We start from the raw sequence: 24,396 nt of genomic DNA on the forward strand, positions 1-24,396 counted from the left end.
TCTAGAAGTAAGAATTTTTCTAACGGTGATATGGTTTTGTTGTGGGAAAGCAGGAATGAAAAACCAGGAAACCATGGTAAGTTTGATAGCTTGTGGCTTGGGCCATATATCATCAGAGAAGCAGTTGGACAAAATTCCTACCATTTGAGCACCTTGGATAGAAAGTCACTTGAGCTACCTGTCAATGGCAAACTGCTCAAATTGTTTACAAAGAGAATATATGATGCCATGGGCATCTTTGTATTATTCCAGGTCCTTGCATACTATCACTTCCTATCTAGCATGCACTCCCATGTGGAGTCGGATGTTGACCACTGAAGTGTACCTAAAAAAAATTTGAAGACTCCATGCCTGAGGATGTATCAGAGGTTTCATGTACCATCAGAGTTTACTATATCATCAGAGTTTTTTAACTCTACTTCTCCTTCTCATCTTCTTCTCATATTGTTCTCATATTCTACAAGCCCTGCAGGGATAATGTAAAGTGACGCTAGTGTGATGAGTTGAGTCATGTAACAAGCCTAGGTAACTTGGGACTTTGTCATCAAGTGAGTTTACTCTAGCAGGTTTTTTTTACCTGGCTAATTATTAGGTGTTTTCAAGGACTTAATAATTAATTGAGTTTTTTCCTCCAAGCATAGCCCCAAAGTCGAAGTGTGGCTTGATGACAAAGCCTCGGGTGAGTCCTAGTGTTTAGAGTCATTGTATATTACCATACTAGATCACTCATAAAATTTTGTGGAATTTGAATAGGTCTAGAGATCAGTTTTTTAATTTTTTAAATTTCTTGCAAGGCGGAAATTTGAATAACATCTAAAAGTAAATTGTAATAAGTATAGTTTAGAGAATTTGTATGGGGCATGTGTGCTCAAAATTACACCTCTCCTCACCAAATTTCTACTAAGACATACTTTGAGGGTAAAAAAATAAATTCTAGACCTTCAAAACCCATTTTTCCTAAGTCTAGTGGAAAATGTGGGAATAAATTAGCCCAGAAATTAAATAAATAGAGAGAAATAAATAACTCCATGTGAAAAATGACTTGGAAATTATCTCAAGCCAAGAGTTAAGTCAAAGGACAAGTGGGAAATGATTTGGCACCTGATATCATCAAAGCATTTATCACATGGGAAAATAGATTTTCTTGCTACAAAAAGGAAGTTTGATTTGTTGACTAAGAAAATCGATTTTGTTGGAGTTAATGGACATGAGGGAGTATTTGGATGGATTTTTTATTGAGAATTTGGTGGAGGCTTGTCTCCAACACAACTCCACTCCTTATACACTTCGCATCATCATGATCAACGAGGTCCCCAAGGAAGGCCCGCGCATTTCCTTAAGGAGCTCCAATGGATGGCACATTAGGAACATCAATTCGATGTGGCACTTCATGGCTTGATGGTTGGGGTGTTAACTCCCTCTTGTTCCACATTTGTCATCTCTTGGTCTCACGTACCAAATTTCTACTTGCTTGATGAATATTTGGATGGCCACCTCACGGAATTCGATTTGGTTGAAGCTCCACACTTATCATTTCATCTCTCCACTTGGAATTTGATTTCTCTTCTTGAGATCTTCTCCGTCACCACTTGTCACTTGGATCTCTTTCATTGGGATTTGCTCCCAAATTTCTATATAAGTGAGCATTGGGCTCTCACTTTGTATTCATGTTATGAGCTATTGAGTTTGAGGAAATTTTGTCATTTTGTACTTGCAATTTGCTAATAAAATCAAAGACTTCGGAGCAATTTTGGTGGTGTTCTCTTGGTACTTTGAGGTGATTTATTTCCACGCTATTATTATTATGCTTAAATATTCTTGCATATTTGAATGTCGTTAGCTTATATTTGTCATTTAGTTTGGATTGATATATGCAAACTATCTTGCAAATATCCTTGATTTAGAGTAGCATTCTAGTAGTGAACTTGCCAATTTATTTTTGGAGGAATATTTGGTCTATTCCACTCATTATGTGTTCTAATACTTTTGCAAGCTAATATTTGTTTCAAGTGTGTACAAAGAAAATCTATTTGAATTTGTGTAGGAATCTATTTGGGTATGGGAGAAGTCTCCCATAGATCAACTCACTCCCGGATTCAAGGTTGCTCAAGACCAGTGTTGTGAAAATCGCGATTAAATCTCGCTTTAATGAAAAAATCGCGATTTTTTCAGCTTGCCGATCAAATCGTGATTTTTATACGAAAAAATAGCCTACTTTTTTTTGCCGATTTTTACTAAAAAAATCGCGCTTTTTTCAAAAAATCACGATTTTTACTGAAAAAATCGTGCGGGGTCGAGGCAGCACGATTTTATAAACTTTTTTTTGGTTTTTCAGTTGCTCATTTGGACAGTGGCGCGCGCGATCTTATATATTAGTTTTTTTATCATATTTATGTGTCAATGTATTTATTTTATGTTGTAGATGGTTTAGATATTAAAAAAATTGAAAAAAATTGAAAAAAAAATGAATATTTTTGTACCAAACGATTTTTTCCGATTCGTTCCCCGTGCCGATTTAATCCCGATCGCGCTTTTCACAACACTGCTCAAGACTCACCAATTTTCACTTCAAAGTTTCATCTAAAGAGGAGCAAGAGGGAGGTTTATATTTCCCATTATCTACTTGAATCATCTATTCATTTAAATTACATGTTTCTTTTGATCTAGAGCTTTCAAGATTACATAAGCTAATTAAGAGCAATTTTCCAAACTAAACAAGTATGGGGGTTCACTCCCATCACTTGGTTTGGTTTCTTGTATATTAGTATGTACTATATTTTGTTTCCTTTGCATGTTTTCTCCACTAACAATATCTTTTGTTTTGCAGCCCATAGTTGGAGCTTTTGGCAACAAGAGTCTTGAGGAGAAATTTTGGAAACTTTCTAACTAGTGTTTGCAAGACCTATCACTCATTTGGAGATCAATTTCAAGGAGGTCATGAGCATTAGAGGGCAGCTGCAAATTAGCTAGGTCATGGGCCTTTGGAGCTGATTTAGTCCTTGTAATTTTCAGATTTTGAGAAAATCCCATTGGCCATTGTGGTTGCTAATTTTGGAAGGAGACTCTAGCTTCCAAAGCTTTTATTTTGTAAAGTTTCTCCTTCATCTTTTGGGCAGCCTTCTAAAAGGCATTCTCCTCATTGTAACATCTAATAAATAAATAAAATCTTGCAGGAGCATGGGATTTTACCCATGGCATCCTTCCTCCTCATTTAGAGAAATGACTTTTTGGGTGGATTGACTTGCATCTTCCTAGCTTTTCTACTTAGTTCATTTGCATGCTTAATTGGGAATTAACACAACCTCACATCACATTTCATTTGCTAATTAAGTTTGATATTCTATGCCTAAGTTTCAAGATTGACAATTTGTTACTTGAGCAATTTCATTCATGTGCAAGCAATTTATTTTCGTTGACAAGCTTTGATTTACTCCATTTACACTCAACTTATTTAAATTGTTTCATAATCATTTGGATATATGCTTCATTATTGTGTCAACTTATGCTACATGTTTGGTAATTATTTGAGCATTCCATTTCACTTGAACCAATTTTATCTTAAACAATTTATTTGTCTCATTCCATTTAGCTTGTCTACTTTCAATCAATTGGTGAAGTACATGCAACACTTGTGAACTAATTTCCATTTTATTACTCCAATTGAAATCATTTTTTGCAATTTATGTTTAGCACTATCTTATTGTTCTTATTTTGAAACATTGCAATCAACATTTCTTTTAGGGAAAAATTTACATGCATCTCATTTAGGCATATTAGCATAAATTGCATTTTTAATTTTACCTCCAAGCATAAGCTTGGTTGAATAGAAATAACAGGGCCAAGATTTTCTTTGAAAGTTCTTCCAACTGGTACGGACTAAGGTAAAGTGTGTGGCTCTACAATTATGAAGGTGGCATTGTCCCCTTGTAGAAACAAAGGCACACATGGCTTGTAAGAATTAGGGGAAGGGTATCGTTAACAAAGACAAGAGCTTCCTTAGCCCCTCTTCCTTGTAGTCACCCCTATCTTTACCCTTTCCTAGGAAGTTGAAAAGAGAATCTCTAACCTAGAATAGGCATTTAATTTAAAAACTTACCAAGATAATTGCATCTCACCTTAGCTAAATGCATATCATTCTAACTCATTTACTTTTCTAAAGCACTTTTACTTGCAAATTTATCTCATGTACTTCTTGTGGTGAATAACCTCATTATCCATTGAAGTTGTCATTAGTTTTTGAAGTATCTCATCTAGCAAGTGCTACACTTTTCTTATGCAAGCATAGCTTTGGTTCATTAAATTTCATTTTGCAAGTCATTGTCCTTTGAATTTCTACTTTACATGCTTATGAATCTTGAATGATAGTATCTTTCCTTAAAGCATTTCTTTAAAGTGCAATTTATCTCTTGCAAATTGATATCTCTTTATCTAACATTGATTTGTTTTGCAGGATTACTTGGTGTCTCATTTTGAGTATTTATTTTTGAGCAAGTCTTTACTATTATTGAAGCAATCATAAGGCACCGGCTTTACATGTTTATCTTCTGAAATTATGTGGATGATCATTGAAAATATCTTTATTTGATTATTGAACCCATATCTTGTATTTCTCATCATATTCATTAAGCTTGCTCATAATTTTGAAGTAGTCTCATTGACTTAGGATCTCCTAGAAACTTACATCATTTCATCTAACTTTTCATTAGGGACCACCCCCCTTAGCTTTACCTAGGAGAGAGCTTTAACAGAGAGAGTTGGGAATAGGTGACAGACCCATCTCTTAGGTTTGCCACCAAGCCACACCTTGTGGGGTTAAGGGATTTTCTCACACTGACTTAGGTGTATGTGCTAAGCGGCATCAACAGGGCTCACCTTTGCTCATATGAATACTTCTTAGCTTCTCCTTGAGAGCAAGTTTAATGGCATCATTCTAACCTTGATATAGATCTAAGACAGCTTTAAACATCTCATATGTTGTCTTCTTCTCATGGAAATGAAGAATAATATGGTCTCTGACCCCCTCTACAATGATCCTCTTCGCCTTGGTGTCATTCTTAGTTGGGCCAGTTTTTGGGGATCTTGAGGTGGAACTATTTGATTCTTGATAAACTCCCCCACCCCATTATCTTCCAACACTATTGTGATTCGCTCTTTACATGCACAAGAATCCAAGGCTTCCTCTAAATTGTGATTTGACCTTAGTCCTAGGAATGCCATACTACTATCCAAGGAAATGTTCTACTTTGCTCTTAAAAAACTCACACATTGATCATTGTTCTTCATAAATTGATCTTTGTGTGTTGGTCTTGATGCTGATCTCTGCACTAATACCATGTTAATTTTCCATGAAATTTTGCAACTACTTAGATAAACAATCTGAAACTAACATTCTTTCATCAAGACACTGAATTTCTTAACATTTATAAGCAGTGGAATTGTTAAGTTTAGGTATGTTCTATGCTTAGAGCAATTTATTTCAATTTTCACAGTTAGCTCAATATCTTTTCCAAATTAGCAATCACAGCAGCATAATAGTAAATTGCAGATAGAACATAAACATAAATCGCAGAAGACAAGCCAACACAAGAGGACACAAGATGTGGCGCTAACCAGGGACAAACCCCAATGTGAGGAAACCCTTGATCAATTCTTCTTATATGTTTTTCAATAGTTCAGCAAAGAGAGAGAGATAGAACATATACAACAGAAGTTGACACTTTGACTTATCTAAATAGGAGCATAGATCATCTCTAAGAAGATGATACATGAGGTAGTTGAACTCAGTTGAAGACATGTTGCTTCAACTGATTCTCCAAGGTGACTCCATCACCATGTTGCACCTATCATTGTGTTGCACCTCATCATCATGTTGCACCTCACTGTGTTGCACCATGTTGCACCCATCATCACTATGCTGCATCTCATCATGCTTCACTAATCATGATTGTACCCATCACTGTATTGCATCTCCTCATGTTACACTATGTTGAGCTCTTCATTGCACTATGCTGCACCCAAATGCATGTTGCAATACCTCATCATCCTGTTGCTTCTCACACCATGCTGCATCTATATATGTCAGTGTTGTTAAAATCGCGATAAAATCGCGATTTTTTCGGAAAATCGCGATTTTATCCCCTACCCGCTTAAATCGCGATTTTTATACCAAAAAATCGCGGCCTTTTTTTTATACCGATTTTTTCGGAAAAAAATCGTGATTTTTTCCATAAAAATCGCAGAGGGTCGGGGCAGCGGGCTTTTAATAGGCAAAAACGATTTTTTTTATGTCATTATGCTGTCTGCGCGCGGAGGAGGAGGAGAAGAGGTGAGGGAGAGGAGCTGAAGGGTTTCCGTCGAATTTGGGAGCGAATCCAAGTGGTTTTAGGAGAAATCCAAGACAAGATCACCAATTTGTCCATAAAAAAGGTATGTAGATTAATTTTTTTTTGTTTTGCTTCTATAAAAACTTTGTTTTACATTGTTTTTAAAGAATTTTTTGTAATTTTTCATTGATTTGGGATGGGTAATTTGTTATGACTATGAGAACCAATTTTTTATTTTTATTTTCTCATTTTTTTTAAACATTGTTTATTTTTTTTGAATTTTCATTGTTTTTTGGCATTTGCCATTGGCATTTGGTTGGGTAACTTGGGTTTGGAAATTGGGATTTTGGAAATAATTAACTTGTAATTTTGTAAATGCTAAATTGTAATTTGTATTATGTAATCCTAAATTCCTATTTCCTAATCCTTATTTTTCCATAGGTTTGCAAATTCAAAATTCAAAAACAAACATGCCAAGGAAATTGGATCCTTTCTGGGAATATGGTGAACCTAAAACTCTGAATGATAGACAAAACTTGTATTGCAAGTTGTGTGGAAAGGAGATATTCGGGGGGGTGTACAAGTTGAAGTTCCACCTTGCACAAATCCCTGGACATGATGTGGGGCCCTGTCTAAATACAAGTCCTGAAATTATCCAAAGAGCCATGAGAGCATTGGGAGAATTAGAGCACACTAGAGAGGCCAAAGAAGAACTCAAAAGGCAACTAAAAAGGTCAGCTGAAGGAAGTGGGCCAAGTGGCACTGGTTCTACTGCAGCGTCAGTCAATCCGGTAGCTGCATCATCATATTTTGTTCCTCGAACCACACCTGGTTCACAACCAACTATCGGTTCAATGCTAAAAAGAACTGAAAAAGAACAAGCTGACAGGTTGATGACAAAATTTCTCCTCTGGAGTGATATTCCTTTCAGCATTATAAGGAATAATCCATTTTTCCAACCTACTGTTGATGCTATTGCCAGTGTTGGCCCGGGGTACAAAATCCCTTCTCTTCATGATTTCAGAGGCCGGCTTCTTCAAGATGAAAAGCGTGACTGCACCCAAAGATTGGAGGATTTTAGGGCATCATGGGCACAAACAGGATGCACTGTTATGTCATATGGTTGGACTGACCAAAAGGGGAGAACCCTTATAAACTTCTTGGTTAGTTGTCCCAAGGGGACTATGTTTATCAAATCTATTGATGCAACTCATCAAATCAAAGATGCAAGAACTTTATGTGATTTGCTGGATGTGTTTATTTTGGAGGTGGGTGCAGAAAATGTTGTCCAAGTCATAACGGACAATGCTGCAAATTATGTTGCTGCTGGTAGAATGCTTATGGACAGGCATCCTACTTTATTTTGGACACCTTGTGCTGCCCATTGTATTGATTTGATGTTAGAGGACATAGGGAAAATTCCCTTTGTCAAAGAGATTGTTGACTCATCAAAAAGCATCACAAAATTTATTTACAATCACACATCTGTGCTTAGCTTGATGAGAAAATGCACCAACAACAAAGAGTTGGTGCGCCCCGCCATTACACGATTTGCGACGAGTTTCATATCTCTTCAATCCCTCTTGAATTCTATGTGGGATTTGAAGAGAATGTTTCTTTCAGAGGAGTGGCGTGCTTCGTCAATGAGCCGCAAACCAGAAGGAGAGGCCGTGTGCAGACTAGTTTCATACCAGGAAGACTTCTGGGCGGGAGTGCAGGAGGTGTGCGTTGTTACTGAACCTTTGGTAAAGGTTCTTCGGTTGGTTGATGGTGAGAAGCCCGCAATGGGCTATTTGTATGAAGCCATGGACAGGGCCAAAGAAGCCATTCGGTCCTACTATGATGATAAGGGAGATGATGGGTTTCAAAGACAACTCCTTCTATGGGAAGTCATTGATGAGCGATGGAACAACACACTCCATCGTCCCATTCATGCTGCTGGGCTTTTCCTGAACCCTGCATTTTCTTATGCATGTGGGTTTGATTTTGATGTTGAGGTCGTGGAAGGATTATTAACCTGTGTCCAGAAGATGGTGAGATCTCCAGAAGAACGTATAGAGATCTCTAGACAAATTGAGACATATAAGATGTCAGGTGGCACATTTGGCTTTGAGATGGCTGTCACTGATAGGACGATTAAAATGCCAGGTATTTTTTAGTTTGTACTTTGTAACTTTGTTTCAAATTTCATTGTCTCTTCAAATTCCATTTTTTTCTTATGTTTATTTAAAATTTTATTTGTAATTTTGTTGTAGACGCATGGTGGAAGATGTATGGTGTCAGAGTACCCCTTTTGCAAAAGCTTGCCGTACGCATCCTCAGCCAAACATGCAGCTCCTCGGGATGTGAGCGCAATTGGAGTGTATTTGAAAAAATACACAACAAGAAGCGCAATAGGTTAACACTTAAACATTTAAAATATTGCAAATTTCCAAATAAATTTTTGAATTCATTAAAGTTTTAAACAATATTTTTTTTATAATATTAATTATTAATTATTATTTCATGAACTTTGTACAGGTTGGAGTCCCATAGACTTAATGACATGGTCTATGTCTACTACAATCTTCGATTGTGGGTGAGACAACTAGAGAAGACACCTGATACGGAAGCCATCTCATTGGATGGGATTGACACCACTGCTGAATGGAGGGTTGAGACCGAGAGGCCTCTCATGGATCCCACTGATGATTGGTTAGTGCAGGATGAGGGGGAGGAGGAGGAGCAGGAGGAGCAGGAGCAGGAGCAGGAGGAGGAGCAGGTGGAGGAGGAGGAGCAGGAGGAGGAGGTGACACCGCCTACCCGGGCTACCACTACCACCAGTAGAGGACGTGGTCTCCGTCTACCTCAGCCTCCTGTAGCTGTTACTACTAGTTCTTCAGCTTCTAGAGCACGTCAGACTCCACTGCCATTTCCACCAGCACAGGCACCAGCTTCTACATCTAGAGGGAAAGAGAAAGTTGTGCCATTTTCTCGCAAGAGGGGCAGAGGAAATCAATAGGATTAGACTTTCATTTTATTGTATATGACATTATGACATGATGAGATACATTATCATATTTTTTGTTGATATTTTGAGGCTGAGTTGGGACTCAGGACTTACTATTCAGGACATGATTCAATGTTATGTGTGATTTTAGCGCTAGAAATGATATTAAACATCTTATATATTAGTTTTTTTATCATATTTATGTGTCAATGTATTTATTTTATGTTGTAGATGGTTTAGATATTAAAAAAATTGAAAAAAAATGAATATTTTTGTGCCAAACGCTTTTTTCCCGCTTTTTTCCCGCTTTTGTCGATTTTTTCCGCTTTTTTCCCGGCGCCGATTAAATCCCGCTCGCGCTTTTAACAACATTGATATATGTAACTCCATCCATGGGTTGTCTCTAAACATGTTGCATCAACCATGTAGTATCCAACCATTATGCTGTATCTCCTAGAATGTTGTCTACTCCTGCATAAGGAGGGACATTACTTTTGTCATGTTGCCACACTCCTTCTGTCATGCTATCACACTACTTTAGTCATGCTGCCATACTGCCTTAGCTGTTGGCTATGGCTTATGGCCTAGCCCAGCAGCTAGATAAACTATGATCCCACAGTCCTAAGATACACACAAGGTTGTCATCAACATGTACACTGTTGATCTATGTGCTATAGGAGCTACTTCTCATCAAAGTGGGGAGGTTTCACTGTAGTAGTTCCTTTAACCAACATAGTATAGCCCTTCTAAACTGCTAATAAGAACCTCTTGTGACAGCGAATAGAATCTCTTCATAAAACATCTGAAGAGACCTCTCCTTTCAAGGTGACTGGTCTTCAAGACTGCAGCCAAGATGTGCACCTAAAACACATTCTTAGAACTGTTAACAATGTCTCTTTCTTACTGCGGATAGGTGGTGTAGAAGACTATAGCTAGGGCTTCATTTGTGGCTTGTATGGATACCTTCTTGTTGCGTTGAGGAGCCCTTTTTTTAAGGACAGAGAAGACCTGCGACTAAGGCATGAAGGACTTGCGGCTAGTGCAGGATAAGACTGCGCATTAGGGCAATGTGTATAGGCCTTAGTTCTCCCTGGTTGGACTGCGGCTTGGCATCCTTTAGACAGCATGTATGGGAGCCTCTTTACTGCGGTTAGGGTATCCCTTTAGGCAGCGTATTAGGGCAGGTTTGGGCAGCGTATAGGAGTAGGGATCTCCTCTCTTGGATTGTGGCTAAACCACCCTCTTTAGGACTACGGCTAGGGCAGTATTGGACCTCTTCATGACTGCGGCCAGACTGTGGCTAGGGCTCCTTGTTTAGTCTCCTTTCCTCCTGCATTTAGGGCTTCCTCCTCTTAGACTTCTCTTCCACTAAAACCCAAAAAAAAGTGGAGAGAAATCAAGAGTGAAGTGAGTGTTCAAATGACTATCAAGTCACCTCCTTTTATACTAAAACGTTGAGCACATGTGGGGGTTATTTGGTTGCTGGGCGACCTTCAGGAATTGTTCCATAACACAAATAAATTCATATCTCCATGAATACTTATTGGAATCGGATGATCTTTAGATCAATCCTACACCTCTCGATGAGAGGGATCCAAGAAAAATATCAGTTGCCATAAATAAGATGAACCATATGGAGTTTGGCCCTAGTTGCCAATTTTAAGACTCCCTCTCAACTAGGGAGAACTCCATCTGCTGATCCCTCTACCAGACTGTACTATCTCTGCCATCAGTGCCCTGCACTGCATTTCTTAGCTCTGCTCTGCTGAACCATGAAGAAGAAGAATTGATCGAGAATGTCTCATACCATTCTCTACTGACCCGAAGTCAGTCCCATATGAAGAGAGTGTGTCATACCACTCTTACTGATCCCAGATCAGTCCCAAAATAGAGTGAGCTATATCACTTTTACTGACTCGAAGTCAATTTCATTGATCCCAGATCAATATCACTAGTGTCTGTGTGTCATACCACTCTTACTGATCCCAGATCAGTCCCAAAATAGAGTGAGTTATATCACTTTTACTGACTCGAAGTCAGTTTCATTGATCCTAGATCAATATCACTAGAGTGTCTCAAACCACTCATATTGACCTGAAGTCAGTTTCATTGATCCCAGATCAATATCAAAAGAGAATGTCTCAAACCACTCATACTGATCCTAGATCAATTCCAAGAGAGAGTGAAATGTATCACTCTTACTAACCCGAAGTCAATTCCAATTGATCCCAAATCAATGTCAATCATACTAACATAGGGAGTACGATAGATACACGATGCGTCCATCAGTTCTACTATGGTCCCTATCCTCATTTCCCTGCTCATTGGCCAAATGAGAGGTACTTCCCATGAGTCCCAGACTGCATGGGTAGGATGCCTCGGCAGGAGAACCACTCATCCTGCCCACAAGTTGCCACGGGGTATCACAAGGGAAGGTTGAACCATTCACTCTGTACACAACGCACCATTGGGGGAGGGTGAGTCGCCCTATGGTCGCTTGTTGCTCCAAGAATTACCCCAAGCCCCCTAGAGCTCCAAGAGCTCAATGCATGCATCATACAGGACCCTCATAAGCGGGTCTCTCAACGACTCCAAGTCGTTCTCAGAAAGTCACAAATTTGACATTTCACTGGGGCTTTGATAGAATGTCGACGACCTGCACATCAGTCCCAATGCGATGGAGCCTTCCACTCATCCTGCCCACAAGTCGCCACAGGGTATCACAAGGGAAGGCTAAACCATTCACCCTGTACACAGCGCACCACTAGGGGAGGTTGAGTCGCCCTATGGTCGCTTGTTGCTCCAAGAAGTACCCCAAGCCCCCCGAAGCTCCCAGAGCTCAATGCATGCATCATACAGGACCCTCATAAGCGGGTCTCTCAACGACTCCAAGTCACTCTCAGAAAGTCACAAATTTGACCTTTCCCTAGGGCTTCGACAGAATGTCGACGACCTGCACATCAGTCCCAATGCGATGGAGCCTTCTTGCTCATCGATGTACCATATCCCAAATAAAGTGGTACCTAATGTCTATATGTTAGAGCGATCATAGAATACGGGATTCCTCAATAATCGAATCCCCCTCAGGTTGACACAGAAGATCACGGTGGTATCCATCATGTGTACAAACAGCTCACTGAAGAGCTTCCCCGACCAGGGAGCTCCACACGAGGTCATACTCATAGCTATGTATTCGGTCTCAGCGGTGATCAAAGAAACCGTCTTTTGCTTCCTGCTCATCCAGGATATCAAAGCAAAACCCAAAGAGAACCAGCACTTAGAAGTGCTCTTGTGATCCTCCACACTGCCTGCCCAGTCAGCATTCGAATAATCATCCAGCGTCACATTTCCGATAGTGTATCTCAATCCATGAGAGATTGTGACCCGAAGATATCTCAGAAGATTCTTGGCATCAATCCAGTGAGGCTCAACCATATATGAGCTCAACATGCTAATTGCAAAACATATATCTGGACGGGAGTTCACCAAGAACATCAATGCTAGAATAAGTTTATGAAACTCAGAGGCATTTCCCAAATCAAGGCCGGCATCCCTACCACATAACTTCTGAAAGTTAAGCTCCATCGAGGTAGTCACGGGTTTGCAGTTCACCATTCCAAATCCGAAATTTAACTCCCTCTTACTTTTGCAAATGAGAGGGTCTGCACCTGTCAGAAAGAGCTCGTCCTCAAAAGGTGCCAGTATGAGAGGTCTATCATCCACAACCTTCAAGCAATGGTTTGGATTGGAATGGTTTGGATTGGATTCACTGCTAGTGAATCTCAGCTTCATCAAACAGCTATCAATCCTCTCATATCAAGCCCGGGATGTTAGCTCTAAATCATAGAGAGATTTCTTCAAAAATGCATACATGAGATTCCTGATAATGAATCTCAAACCCCTCGAGTTGTTCCAAACCTATGGACCTGCTACATGAGGGGAACTGTCCCCTTGTAAGATTTTCCTTCAGTGCATCTTGGACATGTACCTTCATGCTTTTCTTGAATTCAAGCATCCCTGTCACCATCTGACTCACATCGAGTAGGGTTGCATAATAAGCAGACCTCCAGTGCTATAGACGAGATGTGTCAACTGACATGGTCCCCAATGGACTTCCTGCAACTTGATACAAATTGCCAACCCTGAAACCATGAGAAAAATCATCTTTGAAAATTTCATTTTCAAACATGTACCTTTCCATTGATGAATGCCACCCTGAAAACTTTGACTTCCATTACCGAAATGGACATCGGGTTCTTCTTGCGATCAGGTACATAAATAGCTTCTTTTAAATGAATCAAGTTACCCTCATTCAATTGAGAGGTAACATTCCATACACCCTTTCCGAGATAGGTGGCATTGACTCCAAGTATAGTCCCATGATTGTTTCCATCTCTACCAAATTGGAGAGAGCACCCTTCTATCTGATGAAGTGCCTTGAAGATAAGCCAAATTCCCAAAGAGTCTGGAAGAGAGGGCCAATCTAAGATAATGCTTCTTTATCTTATTAGAAACAACATTTGATTCTTCATACCTGGGGTTCCTTGCTTTCTTTGAAGAGTTGGCCATTTCTAGTGCCTTGAAGATAAGCCAAATTCCCAAAGAGTCTGGAACACTTTGACTTATCTAAATAGGAGCATAGATCATCTCTAAGAAGATGATACATGAGGTAGCTGAACTCAATTGAAGACATGTTGCTTCAACTGATTCTCCAAGGTGACTCCATCACCATGCTGCACCTATCATTGTGTTGCACCTCATCATCATGCTGCACCTGACTGTGTTGCACCATGTTGCACCCATCATCACTATGCTGCATCTCATCATGCTTCACTAATCATGACTGTGCCCATCACTGTACTGCATCTCCTCATGCTGCACTATGCTGAGCTCTTCATTGCACTATGTTGCACCCAAATGCATGTTGCAATACCTCATCATCCTGCTGCTTCTCACACCATGTTGCATCCAAATGCTGCATCTAGATATGTAGCTACATCCATGGGTTGTCTCTAAACATGTTGCATCAACCATGTAGTATCCAACCATTACGTTGCATCTCCTAGAATGTTGTCCACCTCCTGCATAAGGAGGGACATTACTTTTGTCATGTTGCCACACTCCTTCTGTCATGCTGTCACACTACTTTAGTCATGCTGCCATACTGCCTTAGCTGCTAGCTATGGCCTATGGCCTAGCCCAGCAACTAGATAGACTATGATCCCACAGTCCTAAGATACACACAAGGCTGTCATCAACATGTACACTGCTGATATGTGTGCTATTGGAGCTACTTCTCATCAAAGTAGGGAGGTTTCACTGTAGCAGTTCCTTTAACCAACATAGTATAGCCCTTCTAAACTGCTAATAAGAACCTATTGTGACAACAAATAGAATCTCTTCATAAAACATCTAAAGAGACCTCTCCTTTCAACGTGGTTGGTCTTCAGGGCAGCGGCCAAGATGTGCACCTAAAACACATTCTTAGAATTGTTAACAATGTCTCTTTCTTACAGCGGATAGGTGGTGTAGAAGACTACAGCTAGGGCTTCATTTGCAGCTTGTATGGATACCTTCTTGTTGCGCTGAGGAGCCTTTTTTAAGGACAGAGAAGACCTGCAGCTAAGGCATGAAGGACCTACGGCTAGGGCAGGATAGGACTGCGCATTAGGGCAGCGTGTATAGGCCTTAGTTCTCCCTGCTTGGACTGCGGCTTGACATCCTTTAGACAGCGTGTATGGGAGCCTCTTTACTACGGTTAGGGTATCCCTTTAGGCAGTGTATTAGGGCAGGTTTGGGCAGCGTATAGGAGCAGGGATCTCCTCTCTTGGACTGCGGCTAAACCACCCTCTTTAGGACTGCGGCTAGGGCAATATTGGACCTCTTCATGACTGCGGCCAGACTGTGGCTAGGGCTCCTTGTTTAGTCTCCTTTCCTCCTGCGTCTAGGGCTTCCTCCTCTTAGACTTCTCTTCCACTAAAACCCAAAAACAAGTGGAGAGAAATCAAGAGTGAAGTGAGTGTTCAAATGACTATCAAGTCACCTCCTTTTATACTAAAACGTTGAGCACATGTGGGGGTTATTTGATTGCTGGCCGACCTTGACGAATTGTCCCATAACACAAATAAATTCATATCTCCATGAATACTTATCAAAATCGGATGATCTTTATATCAATTCTACACCTCTCGATGAGAGGGATCTAAGAAAAATACCAGCTGCCATAAATGAGATGACTCATATGGAGTTTGGCCCTAGTTGCTAATTCTAATAGGAATAAACACTGAGATAAAATCATAGTCACACAATTTACCTAGTAATTTTTCTTGGGAAACCCAACTGGGAAAACCCTTTTCTTTGTTGTAGTATTTATTGATAGAGTTTAGGCAATTAGATCTCTTACAAGGCAATTTATTTCACTTTGAGAACATACTTGTTCTCACTGCTAACCTAGCTTGAAACACTCTGCATACACTTGATCCCTGCTCCTCCTCTCTTTGCGCACTTCTCACCCAATTTCCTAGCGCACTAGACCTCCTATTTCTATGTGTACTTGGGCTCCTATTATTTAGGACGCAACTCCTATTTTTGTGCACAAATCAGCCCAATAACCTGTGCGCTCTTGCTCCTCAAGCCCACACACACCACAAGCAAAGAGCTCTCACACAAACCTTCGTGCTCTCTCTCACAATCTCGTGAGTTGTGTCTTGTAACAGTCTTTCATGCACAAAACAACTATGGAACTTTGTGCCTTCGTCCTCCTTTTATCAATTCGATCCATGCTAAAATTGGCAAGTTACAAATTTAGAACATGAGTTGTGATTGACTAGTTAACTGAGTCTAACTGGTTCTCTAACTCGTCCTTGTTAGAAAATCAAAAAGGTAGAAATATTTTCTTATGTTGATAATTACTTGTGCTATTCTTGTATTCTTATAATCTTTTATGTTCTTCTTTTATCTTCTTTTCATCAAGCAAACATCAAATCAAAACATGAAGATCAATGACAACATATGTAGGCACTCAACCAAGGCTAAAATCCCTCTCTAGGGGAAAACCCAGTCAAACTCTTCCACTAATCAAATTGATATAAACCAAGACGTTAAACCTGACCGAAAGACCTTCTTCCTTCACCAAGTCAGTCTTCCAATATGATTCAACAAACTTCAATAGTCTCTTCTAGTCCAACAGCTACAACCCAGCAACAATCCAAAATTTTGGCCCAACTACTCTAGAATTTCAAGTCAACTACAGTTATGCAATTTCATCCCTTCTAGCAACTTCGCACATGTGGGACAAGGAGAGAAAATTTGACTTCTTTTGCTTGAAAAAGACTTCCTTCTCCTTCGCTAGGGTTTCCTTCCTATTCCTTGAATATCACACCCTTTTTCTGCCTCCAGCAATGGTAGATAGAACTTCTTGTTGATGTGCTCCAAATGAGTCGAGTTGTTGTCCTTTTATGTTCACTTTGCTCGTGACTGTAAAGAAAGAATAAGAGCACCTAGATTCAAACACAAATATGATTATAGAAAAGACTCTTGTAAAAATCAAAGTAAAGGGCATTCTAAGAAAACAAGAAATCCAAGATACAGAAATAATGCAGCAAAAACTCAATGAGAATATTTTCTTGTTTCTGCAGATTCATTTGATAGTTGGTTAGTTGATAGTGGTGCTTCCAAACATTTTACTGGTTACAACGAAGCATTCTCTAATATAGTTGAGAGGGAGACTAATTTAAATGTTATCCTTGGAGATAATTCTACTCACCAAGTTAAAGATTATGGTTCAGTTTCATTTCAGTTAGATGATGGCAAATCTATTTTTCTACAAGAAGTTTTGTATGTACCTGGTTTGAAAAATAATCTTGTATCCATATCTGCTCTAGAAGATAAAGGAATAAAAGTTGTTTTTATTGATAGAAAGGTTCTAACCTGGCCTTTGAACTCAAGTATGAGAGAAGCCTTCACTCTTGGATCAAGATGTGAAGGGCTTTACAAAGTCAATGGTAAACACATTCATGGATTGGTCCATGATACCGATCTTCAGTGTGAGCTATGGCACAGAAAATTTGTCCACCTACACTACAAAGCCTTACCTCATCTAAAGAAGAAGGTTTCTGGAATGTCTGAGATCAAAATGGATCATGAAGGAGTTTGCTCAAGATGTGTAAGTGGAAAGCATATAAAGGGACCATTCCCTTTAGAACAAAAACTAGTCATGTACTTCAGCTCATACATTTTGATTTATGTGGACCTATGCCTGTTACTTCTCTTGGTGGCTATTTGTATTTCATTATTTTTTTTTATGATTTTTCTCGCAAGACATGGATATTCTTTTTGAAAAAGAAAGGGGAAGCATTTGACATGTTCAGGGATTTCAAGGCTCTGATTGAAAATCAAACTAGAAATCTAATCAAAGCTTTTAGATCTGATTATGGGGGAAAGTTCACTCCAACGATTTTAATGATCTTTGCAAAGACGTCGGAATAAAGAAAGAAACCAATGTGTTATACAATCCACAACAAATTGGTGTGGCTGAGAGAAAGAATAGAACCATTATGGAAGCAGTCAGAGCCATGCTGCATAATCAAAAGCTACCAAAGCTTTTGTGGGCAAAAGTTGCAAATACCGTTGTTTATGTGTAAAAACATAACTCCTCATCAGGCCTTAAACAATAAGACTCCTAAAGAAGTCTTCACTAGTAAAGGACCTGAGCTGAGTCATTTGAGAATATTTGGTTGTCTTGTATACTTCCATGTGCCAAAAGAGAAAAGGAACAAGTTGGAAGCTTCAGGTAAGAAAGGTACATTTTTTGGTTATTGTGATAATTCAAAAGCTTATAGAATTTATGTACCTGGTCAAAGAACTATAGAGTTTAGCAGAGACGTAACATTTGATGAAGATGCAGCTCTTAGAAAAGCAAGAGACTCTCCTCCTCCTGCCATTGCTAAAAGACAAGTTATTAATGAAAAAAAGTTGCATCTGAGTCTGAACCAGAACATGAGAATGAGCTTACTGATAATCCAACGGGTTCCATGGATCCTCTAGATCTTCCACCACATGATCCTCCTAACAAAAAGAGACCACTATGGTTGTGAGATACCTTGCAAGATGTTGAACAACATGTTGCCCCAATAGGAACGTTCAAAGAAAATAAGAAGCCAAGTCGGTTTCAAGGGTATGTTGCTGCCATGAGCAACACCATTCTGCCAGAACCATGAACCTTTGAAAAAGTTGCAAAAGAACAAGCCTGAAAAGATGCCATGTGTTTTAACATGCTTTATGTTTTATAAGTTAGTTGTTATTTTATAAAAGAGGGTATGAAAAAATAAAAAAATAAAAAAGAGATGAAATAGAACCCCATCAAAAGAAAATCAAAAGATTTGCATAAGTGTGCTTGTTTAAATGCCACTTCATGAATAAATTCCATTTGTAATAATAAAGGTCTGTGTGCAACGTGTTTTTATGGCACAACGTTTTCTTTTGATCTGAGTCAAACTGTTTAATCTTGATCAGATCATTTAAATTTTTGTACTAGATTAGAGAATAAATTCAACCAAATAGTTTAATCTTGGTTGAACATTAGAAATTAGGTTAGATTAGGACAAGTAAAAGGCCTAATATGCTTAAAAATTGGCCTAAAGTCATATAGATTAGTTAAATAGTTTAAAAGTGTAGCTAGTCTAAACGCGCCCCTAGTTAGATTAATTTTCATTAGTGATTAATTACCTCATTAAAAAGGGTGATTAATATTTGTAAATAAATATGTTTTATGCTTTTTAAGCCAAAGTCATATGTGACAAAAATTTCTTGTTGGCAAGTGTTAAGCTTCGGGCAAAGATCAATGGTCATCGGCTTTCCCGCTAAATATCCATTTCCTCATTACATTTGCCTTTCTTCTATTGCTATTTCACTGTTTCTATTCTTTGTTCTTGTCTGCAAATTCTCTATTGAGCCAAGCGTGTAACTAGAAACATCCTCTTAGCCTACTTCTGTATTTTTCTGCCCCGCACCATTACAGCTCTGTTATATCATGGCCCCCAAGAAAAAAGACAAGCCCTCTGCCAGCCCCTCTGCAACTCAAGAAACCCCAAAGGCCTCTAATGCCTCAGACCTGGACCATATCCCATTAGCCGACCAATACTTTAAAATTGCAGACACTGAAAGTGAATTCGACATGTTCGAATTGAACAACTAGTTGAAGCAAACATTTTTCGATTCTGAGGATGAAATAAACCTGTGGGAATCCAATTTACCCTTGTACATGTTTCCCCAGACTTATTCCTTCCCTGACCTAGTTATCTAGTGCCAATCTAAATATAATTCCTTACAGAGAACAGTTGTAGCTCAAAATGGAGACATTCTGATAACTATTTATGCGGAAACCATAAGTAAAACGCTTCTGATACCTGACAATGACTCCCTCAGCTATTTCTCCACTACAACCTTAATCGACCTATATCACAAGTTGACCTTCCCTCAGAGAGCTCAAATCTTTGAGATCTTTCTCCCTGAAGATTCTGAGCTCCCCAAGAAGATTCCTCCTTACCCAGTGTCTATGTTCCCCGAGAGAGCCAAGCATATAATTTCCCTTATTTCTTGCTTGTTAGGCCACCAATCAGACTAGTGGGTGGATGAAGCTATCCTAGGCTATCTCTCCATCTTTTCTAAAGAAAATAAGCCTGCCTTCATGTATAACTACAGTCAATTTTTGGCTGAAGCTATGCATGAACAATCGATGAACCTCACTACTGAAGGAGTGTTTAAATACTCCTTTGTCATATTTCATATGTTTATTTTTCAGCAGGGAGACAGGTTGCCTATTGTTTTGCACAAGCAAGATGATTAGCAAGAGAATCAAACAGTGATTCAATGGACTTCATTGATTAGAAAGAACTCAACTGAGTTTAGTTTTTCAGACTTCATAGATTGTTTCATTCACCCAATTGCACAGCTCCTCAACAGTCAGAGTGAACCTAGAATTAGTACAAAAATCAAAAGGATCCTACACCTCAGTGATCAAGTCCAAACCGGAGACTGGTATCTTTACCAGAACCACACAGAGATCCGAGTATATGGCTGCGAGTTGGCTCCATATAAGTTGCCAAAATATGTTCCAATGAGAATTTTCTCTCTGGAATATATCAAGCAGATGATGAACACGGATGAGCTCCATTTCATCTCAGGGAAGAGGAAATCACAATTCAAGATAAAAGCACAAGTTGGATCATTCATCTGTAACATCAGATCAGTTGGTTTAGAGGCAGATGCAATATTAAAATAGATGGGTTTCCAACCCAGCTTCACCTGGTCCTATGATCCATTTATTATTATTTCAGACTTAAGGATGGAACTCAAAACCACTCCTTATAATCATACACCTAGGCCAGAGATTGAAAAGTTTAGAAATCGGGAACAATGGGATGAGAATACTCTTCAAGAAGCAGAAGAATAGGTTTTACCTCCTTCTACTCTTCAGACTCCTACTTCTCAAACTAAGCATAACAAGAGACCTAGGGAAGGATCATCATCATCAGCAATTGGAGAGAAGGAATTCATCCACTACCAGAAGAAATCAAGGACTGAATCAAAGGGCACTACAACCACTACTACTACTCAGGGCCAGAGGGAGCCTATCATCATCAATTTGGAATAAAATCCTAAAATATAAACTAAAAATAAAAAGAATCTCTGAATAAACACAGGAAATTTGGAATTGATAAAAATCCTTTGCCTTGGAATCTGCACATTCCTTCTTTGACTGTTGATCTTTTTGTTTGAAATCTTTAACAATTTCACAATTGGTGCATATTCTGCCAGTTGTATTCTTTGAATACTCTTAGTTGCCTGAAAATGCTCATCGAATATCTCAATCTAATGACTCTTCATAAAAGCTTGGAAATATCATGTAACTGAGGCCTACAAATGAGTCAATTTTCCTTTGATGAGGGAAATTTTGCCACCTATTTAACCAGTTGTCTTTTTGACTAATATATTCATGCCTTTGAAATCTAGAGTTGTTGATTTCATGCCTCAAAACTCTACCACATGTGTTAGACAATTGTCACGTACATTTTTTCCTTTGACTTTAATCCCCATGGCAATACCATTATTGGATTTACATCTCAGCTACTTCTAACATGTTTTCTTACCTCATAAATTTATAATCTATTTCCCTGTGACTTATTATACTATTTCAAACTGGTACAAATTTTCTATAGACTCGCTCTTCCTCCCATCAACAATTTTGTAGACAAGAGAGGAAACACCATTCTTTGAATGAGAGAGTGCCAATAATGCTCAAACCAATGCATTTTTTCTGAGACTAAATCTGCAAAATCCATTTAGATTATTTTCTTGTAAACTTAGTGACTAGAGATTGAGAACCACAAGAAATTGATAAAAACTCTGAATTTCTCCAACATTTACTTCATGCGCAGTGATCTTCTTATGCCTATAGTAAATGACCGAGCCTTTGAAAGCATTTGTAGCTCTGCTTTGCTTTCATATGTATATCTTCTTTGTAATTTGAATTTTACTTGGAAAATCCATCCTCTGTGTAATTTCTTTGATCACACCTACACATGAAACAAATAAATTAAAGAAAACTATTCTTTCTTCATGCTCCTTCAATCCGCAACACTGATGTACAGGCCAAACTGGTTTTGGTCATCATGAGTGCAATTATTATGAAAAGAGGAATTTGCCAAATACAAAGCTCTCCACTGTTCATATTTTGTGATCCCTTTCTCTTAATGATGAGCTTAAACCATTTGGATAGCCTTTTCTTCCTCTAGTATATGAAGTAGAAAGAATCTTTCTTTACGTTGTTAATTTTTAGCATGGAATCCTCTATACGAGAACCTGTTTTGCATAACTCCTCATCCTGAAAAATTACACTAAATTTTTTATGGTTGTTTAATATATTCAACATCTGAGATTGATGGTTTCTCCATCAATTTGCATTGCCACAACCCTTTTATTTCCCATGGGATCTCTAAAACATGCTGAGGAATCCCATTTCAGATGGAAAGTGAAGAACATCGCTTGTGTTATCATCTTAACATTTCTAATTGGACATAGAAGCCCATGATTTAGCATGGCTAGCTTCATTTTCAATGCCTCACAGTTGTACGAAGACATTGCTCCATCATGAAATCTAGGTATATACCCTTAATAGCACTGAGGAAATCTCCCAAATAGCTCAACATTTTGCAGAAATTCCCACATGAGATATAATTGATGTCGTTCTGCAAAAAAACCATGTCTCAGATTTTTGAAGTTCGTCTCCGTTTACCCAGAAATGAAGCCTGAAATTCACTACCTGTAGATGTCCATGGATTTTTTTGGTCCATTGTTTTCCTGAAACCACAAGTGGATTTCAGGGGGGTCCATGATGGTAAGTGGTTTTCAAGGGCGGGGGGGGGTCTGAATTCCTCCTACTGATGCCACGTATTCATGGGTGGTTTTGTGAAACATTTTATTTCGGACCCCCCTCCTCCATTAAACGTCGAAAAGCTTGAGGGGGTCCGAAATTAGATATGTGCCTTTGATTTTGCAGGCATCTCTTATCACCGTTGAAAGCTGCATACTTTTTATCCCATGGCTTGGCATGTTATTTAATGCGCTGCCCAATAAATAATGAACTTTGGCATATAACTTGGAGATTAGATGCTTATTCTAATATTTATAACAAAAAAATTTAATAATAAATAAATAAAATTTATAAAAATATATATAATATTTCTATAGATTTTATAATTATTAAAACTATTATTAAAATAACATCATTTACCAATAACAACTTTGTAATTGTTTCAAAAGAATTGGGCCAGGAACAACTGCCAAATTGCAACTAAAAATTAATTTTAGGTGTACCAAAATATGTTACAACATTGGCGCCAATGGAGACTGCTTCCCCTTGTGGGATGCAGAGAACTAGTAGACCAGTGGCCTTTAGTGTTGGCCATGGAGTCATATCATAAAACCATCAACCACTGATCTGCCATCTTATGTAGAAATATAACCAATCCTCATGGATCAGTGTTGTCATTTGAATACTCTGCTACTGCACACTGTAACCTGCAACTATGAAATGCAACCATATGCCTGCACTAATTCGGATACTCTTTCATACTAAAATCTAAAAACTGAAAATATAAGTTGATCTATCATATACTCTTCAAATCACACCACTCATAAATAATGAACACGCTAATCTACTGCACACTGAAACTCAAAATATCTATTCAATCCCCACACCTTTATCTAACTAAACTAAAAAAAAAACTTTACACTGTTAGGTGCAATCTGCTTTCTAATGTAACCAAGTGCGGAGTGGATTTATTGACAAAACACATTGCGAGCAATTGAAAATCTGAAGAATATATACAATATGAACATGAAATCCCATGCGAAACTTATACTCATAGGTGTACTTTAAAAGTTGCATCCTCTATAGACATTTTAGATTTTTTATCATGGCTGAGAGGGAAAGACATATACTGTTGTCTGCAACTATCAATGAGCCTTGTGTAGTTGAGGTCTCGAAACAGTGGGATCAGTAACCCAGTGGAATCATCATATGACAAAGTGGAGTCGCTAGGTGAAAGTAATGCAACCAATACTAAATGCCTACTCCTTGTTCACCATCAAGGAATAGATCTAATCTTTATCATCCTCCGAGGAAAGATCTCTTGGTTATTTTGCTCCCCGGAAACAGCACCAGATGTTGTACATGTTTCCCGTAAGCAGTCCTTGGCTACAAAAACTACGCCAGTAAACCAACTCAACCAGCCTTAAGGTTCAAGTTGGCCCTTGAACCAGAGGGGGCTCCCTCAATGGTTATGAGGCTTTGTTTAACGTTGTTCACCTGTCATTGAACAACAGCGTTTGAAGCACAATGGCCAGATTTATGGTTTTAATTGGGGATGGTTGACGATCAATGATAATCCCTATCCATGATTAAAGGCCTCTCTCACAGGGTCCCTTTAGAACGTGTCAGCTTCCAGCCTGACAGAATGACTTAGCTTTTCAAGGATTATGATAGAAGAATGTAAGGAGATTCCTAATAATTAAGCAGTCAGA

At 38.8% G+C, this 24,396-nt stretch overlaps 2 protein-coding genes across 3 annotated transcripts in view; one reads left to right on the plus strand and one right to left on the minus strand.

The window, feature by feature from the left end:
• LOC149180052 (protein ROOT INITIATION DEFECTIVE 3-like) overlaps positions 1–24,396 on the minus strand; it is a 161,974-nt gene that overhangs the window by 113,510 nt on the left and 24,068 nt on the right. The window lies entirely within an intron of this gene.
• On the plus strand, positions 7,456–9,552 carry LOC149180053 (uncharacterized). Of its 2 annotated transcripts, none has more exons than XM_089415876.1 (2): positions 7,456–8,720; positions 8,844–9,552. In XM_089415876.1, the coding sequence occupies exons 1-2, from the start codon at positions 8,593–8,595 to the stop codon at positions 9,322–9,324; spliced, it is 609 nt and encodes a 202-aa protein (XP_089272002.1). In that variant the 5' UTR covers positions 7,456–8,592; the 3' UTR covers positions 9,325–9,552. Both variants share the same exon structure in this region; 1 of them encodes a protein (XP_089272002.1).

Source organism: Pinus tabuliformis, chromosome 3_2, assembly GCF_031772625.1.
Source record: "Pinus tabuliformis cultivar Carrire ecotype Pingquan chromosome 3_2, CPIR1, whole genome shotgun sequence".
Taxonomy (NCBI): domain Eukaryota; kingdom Viridiplantae; phylum Streptophyta; class Pinopsida; order Pinales; family Pinaceae; genus Pinus; species Pinus tabuliformis.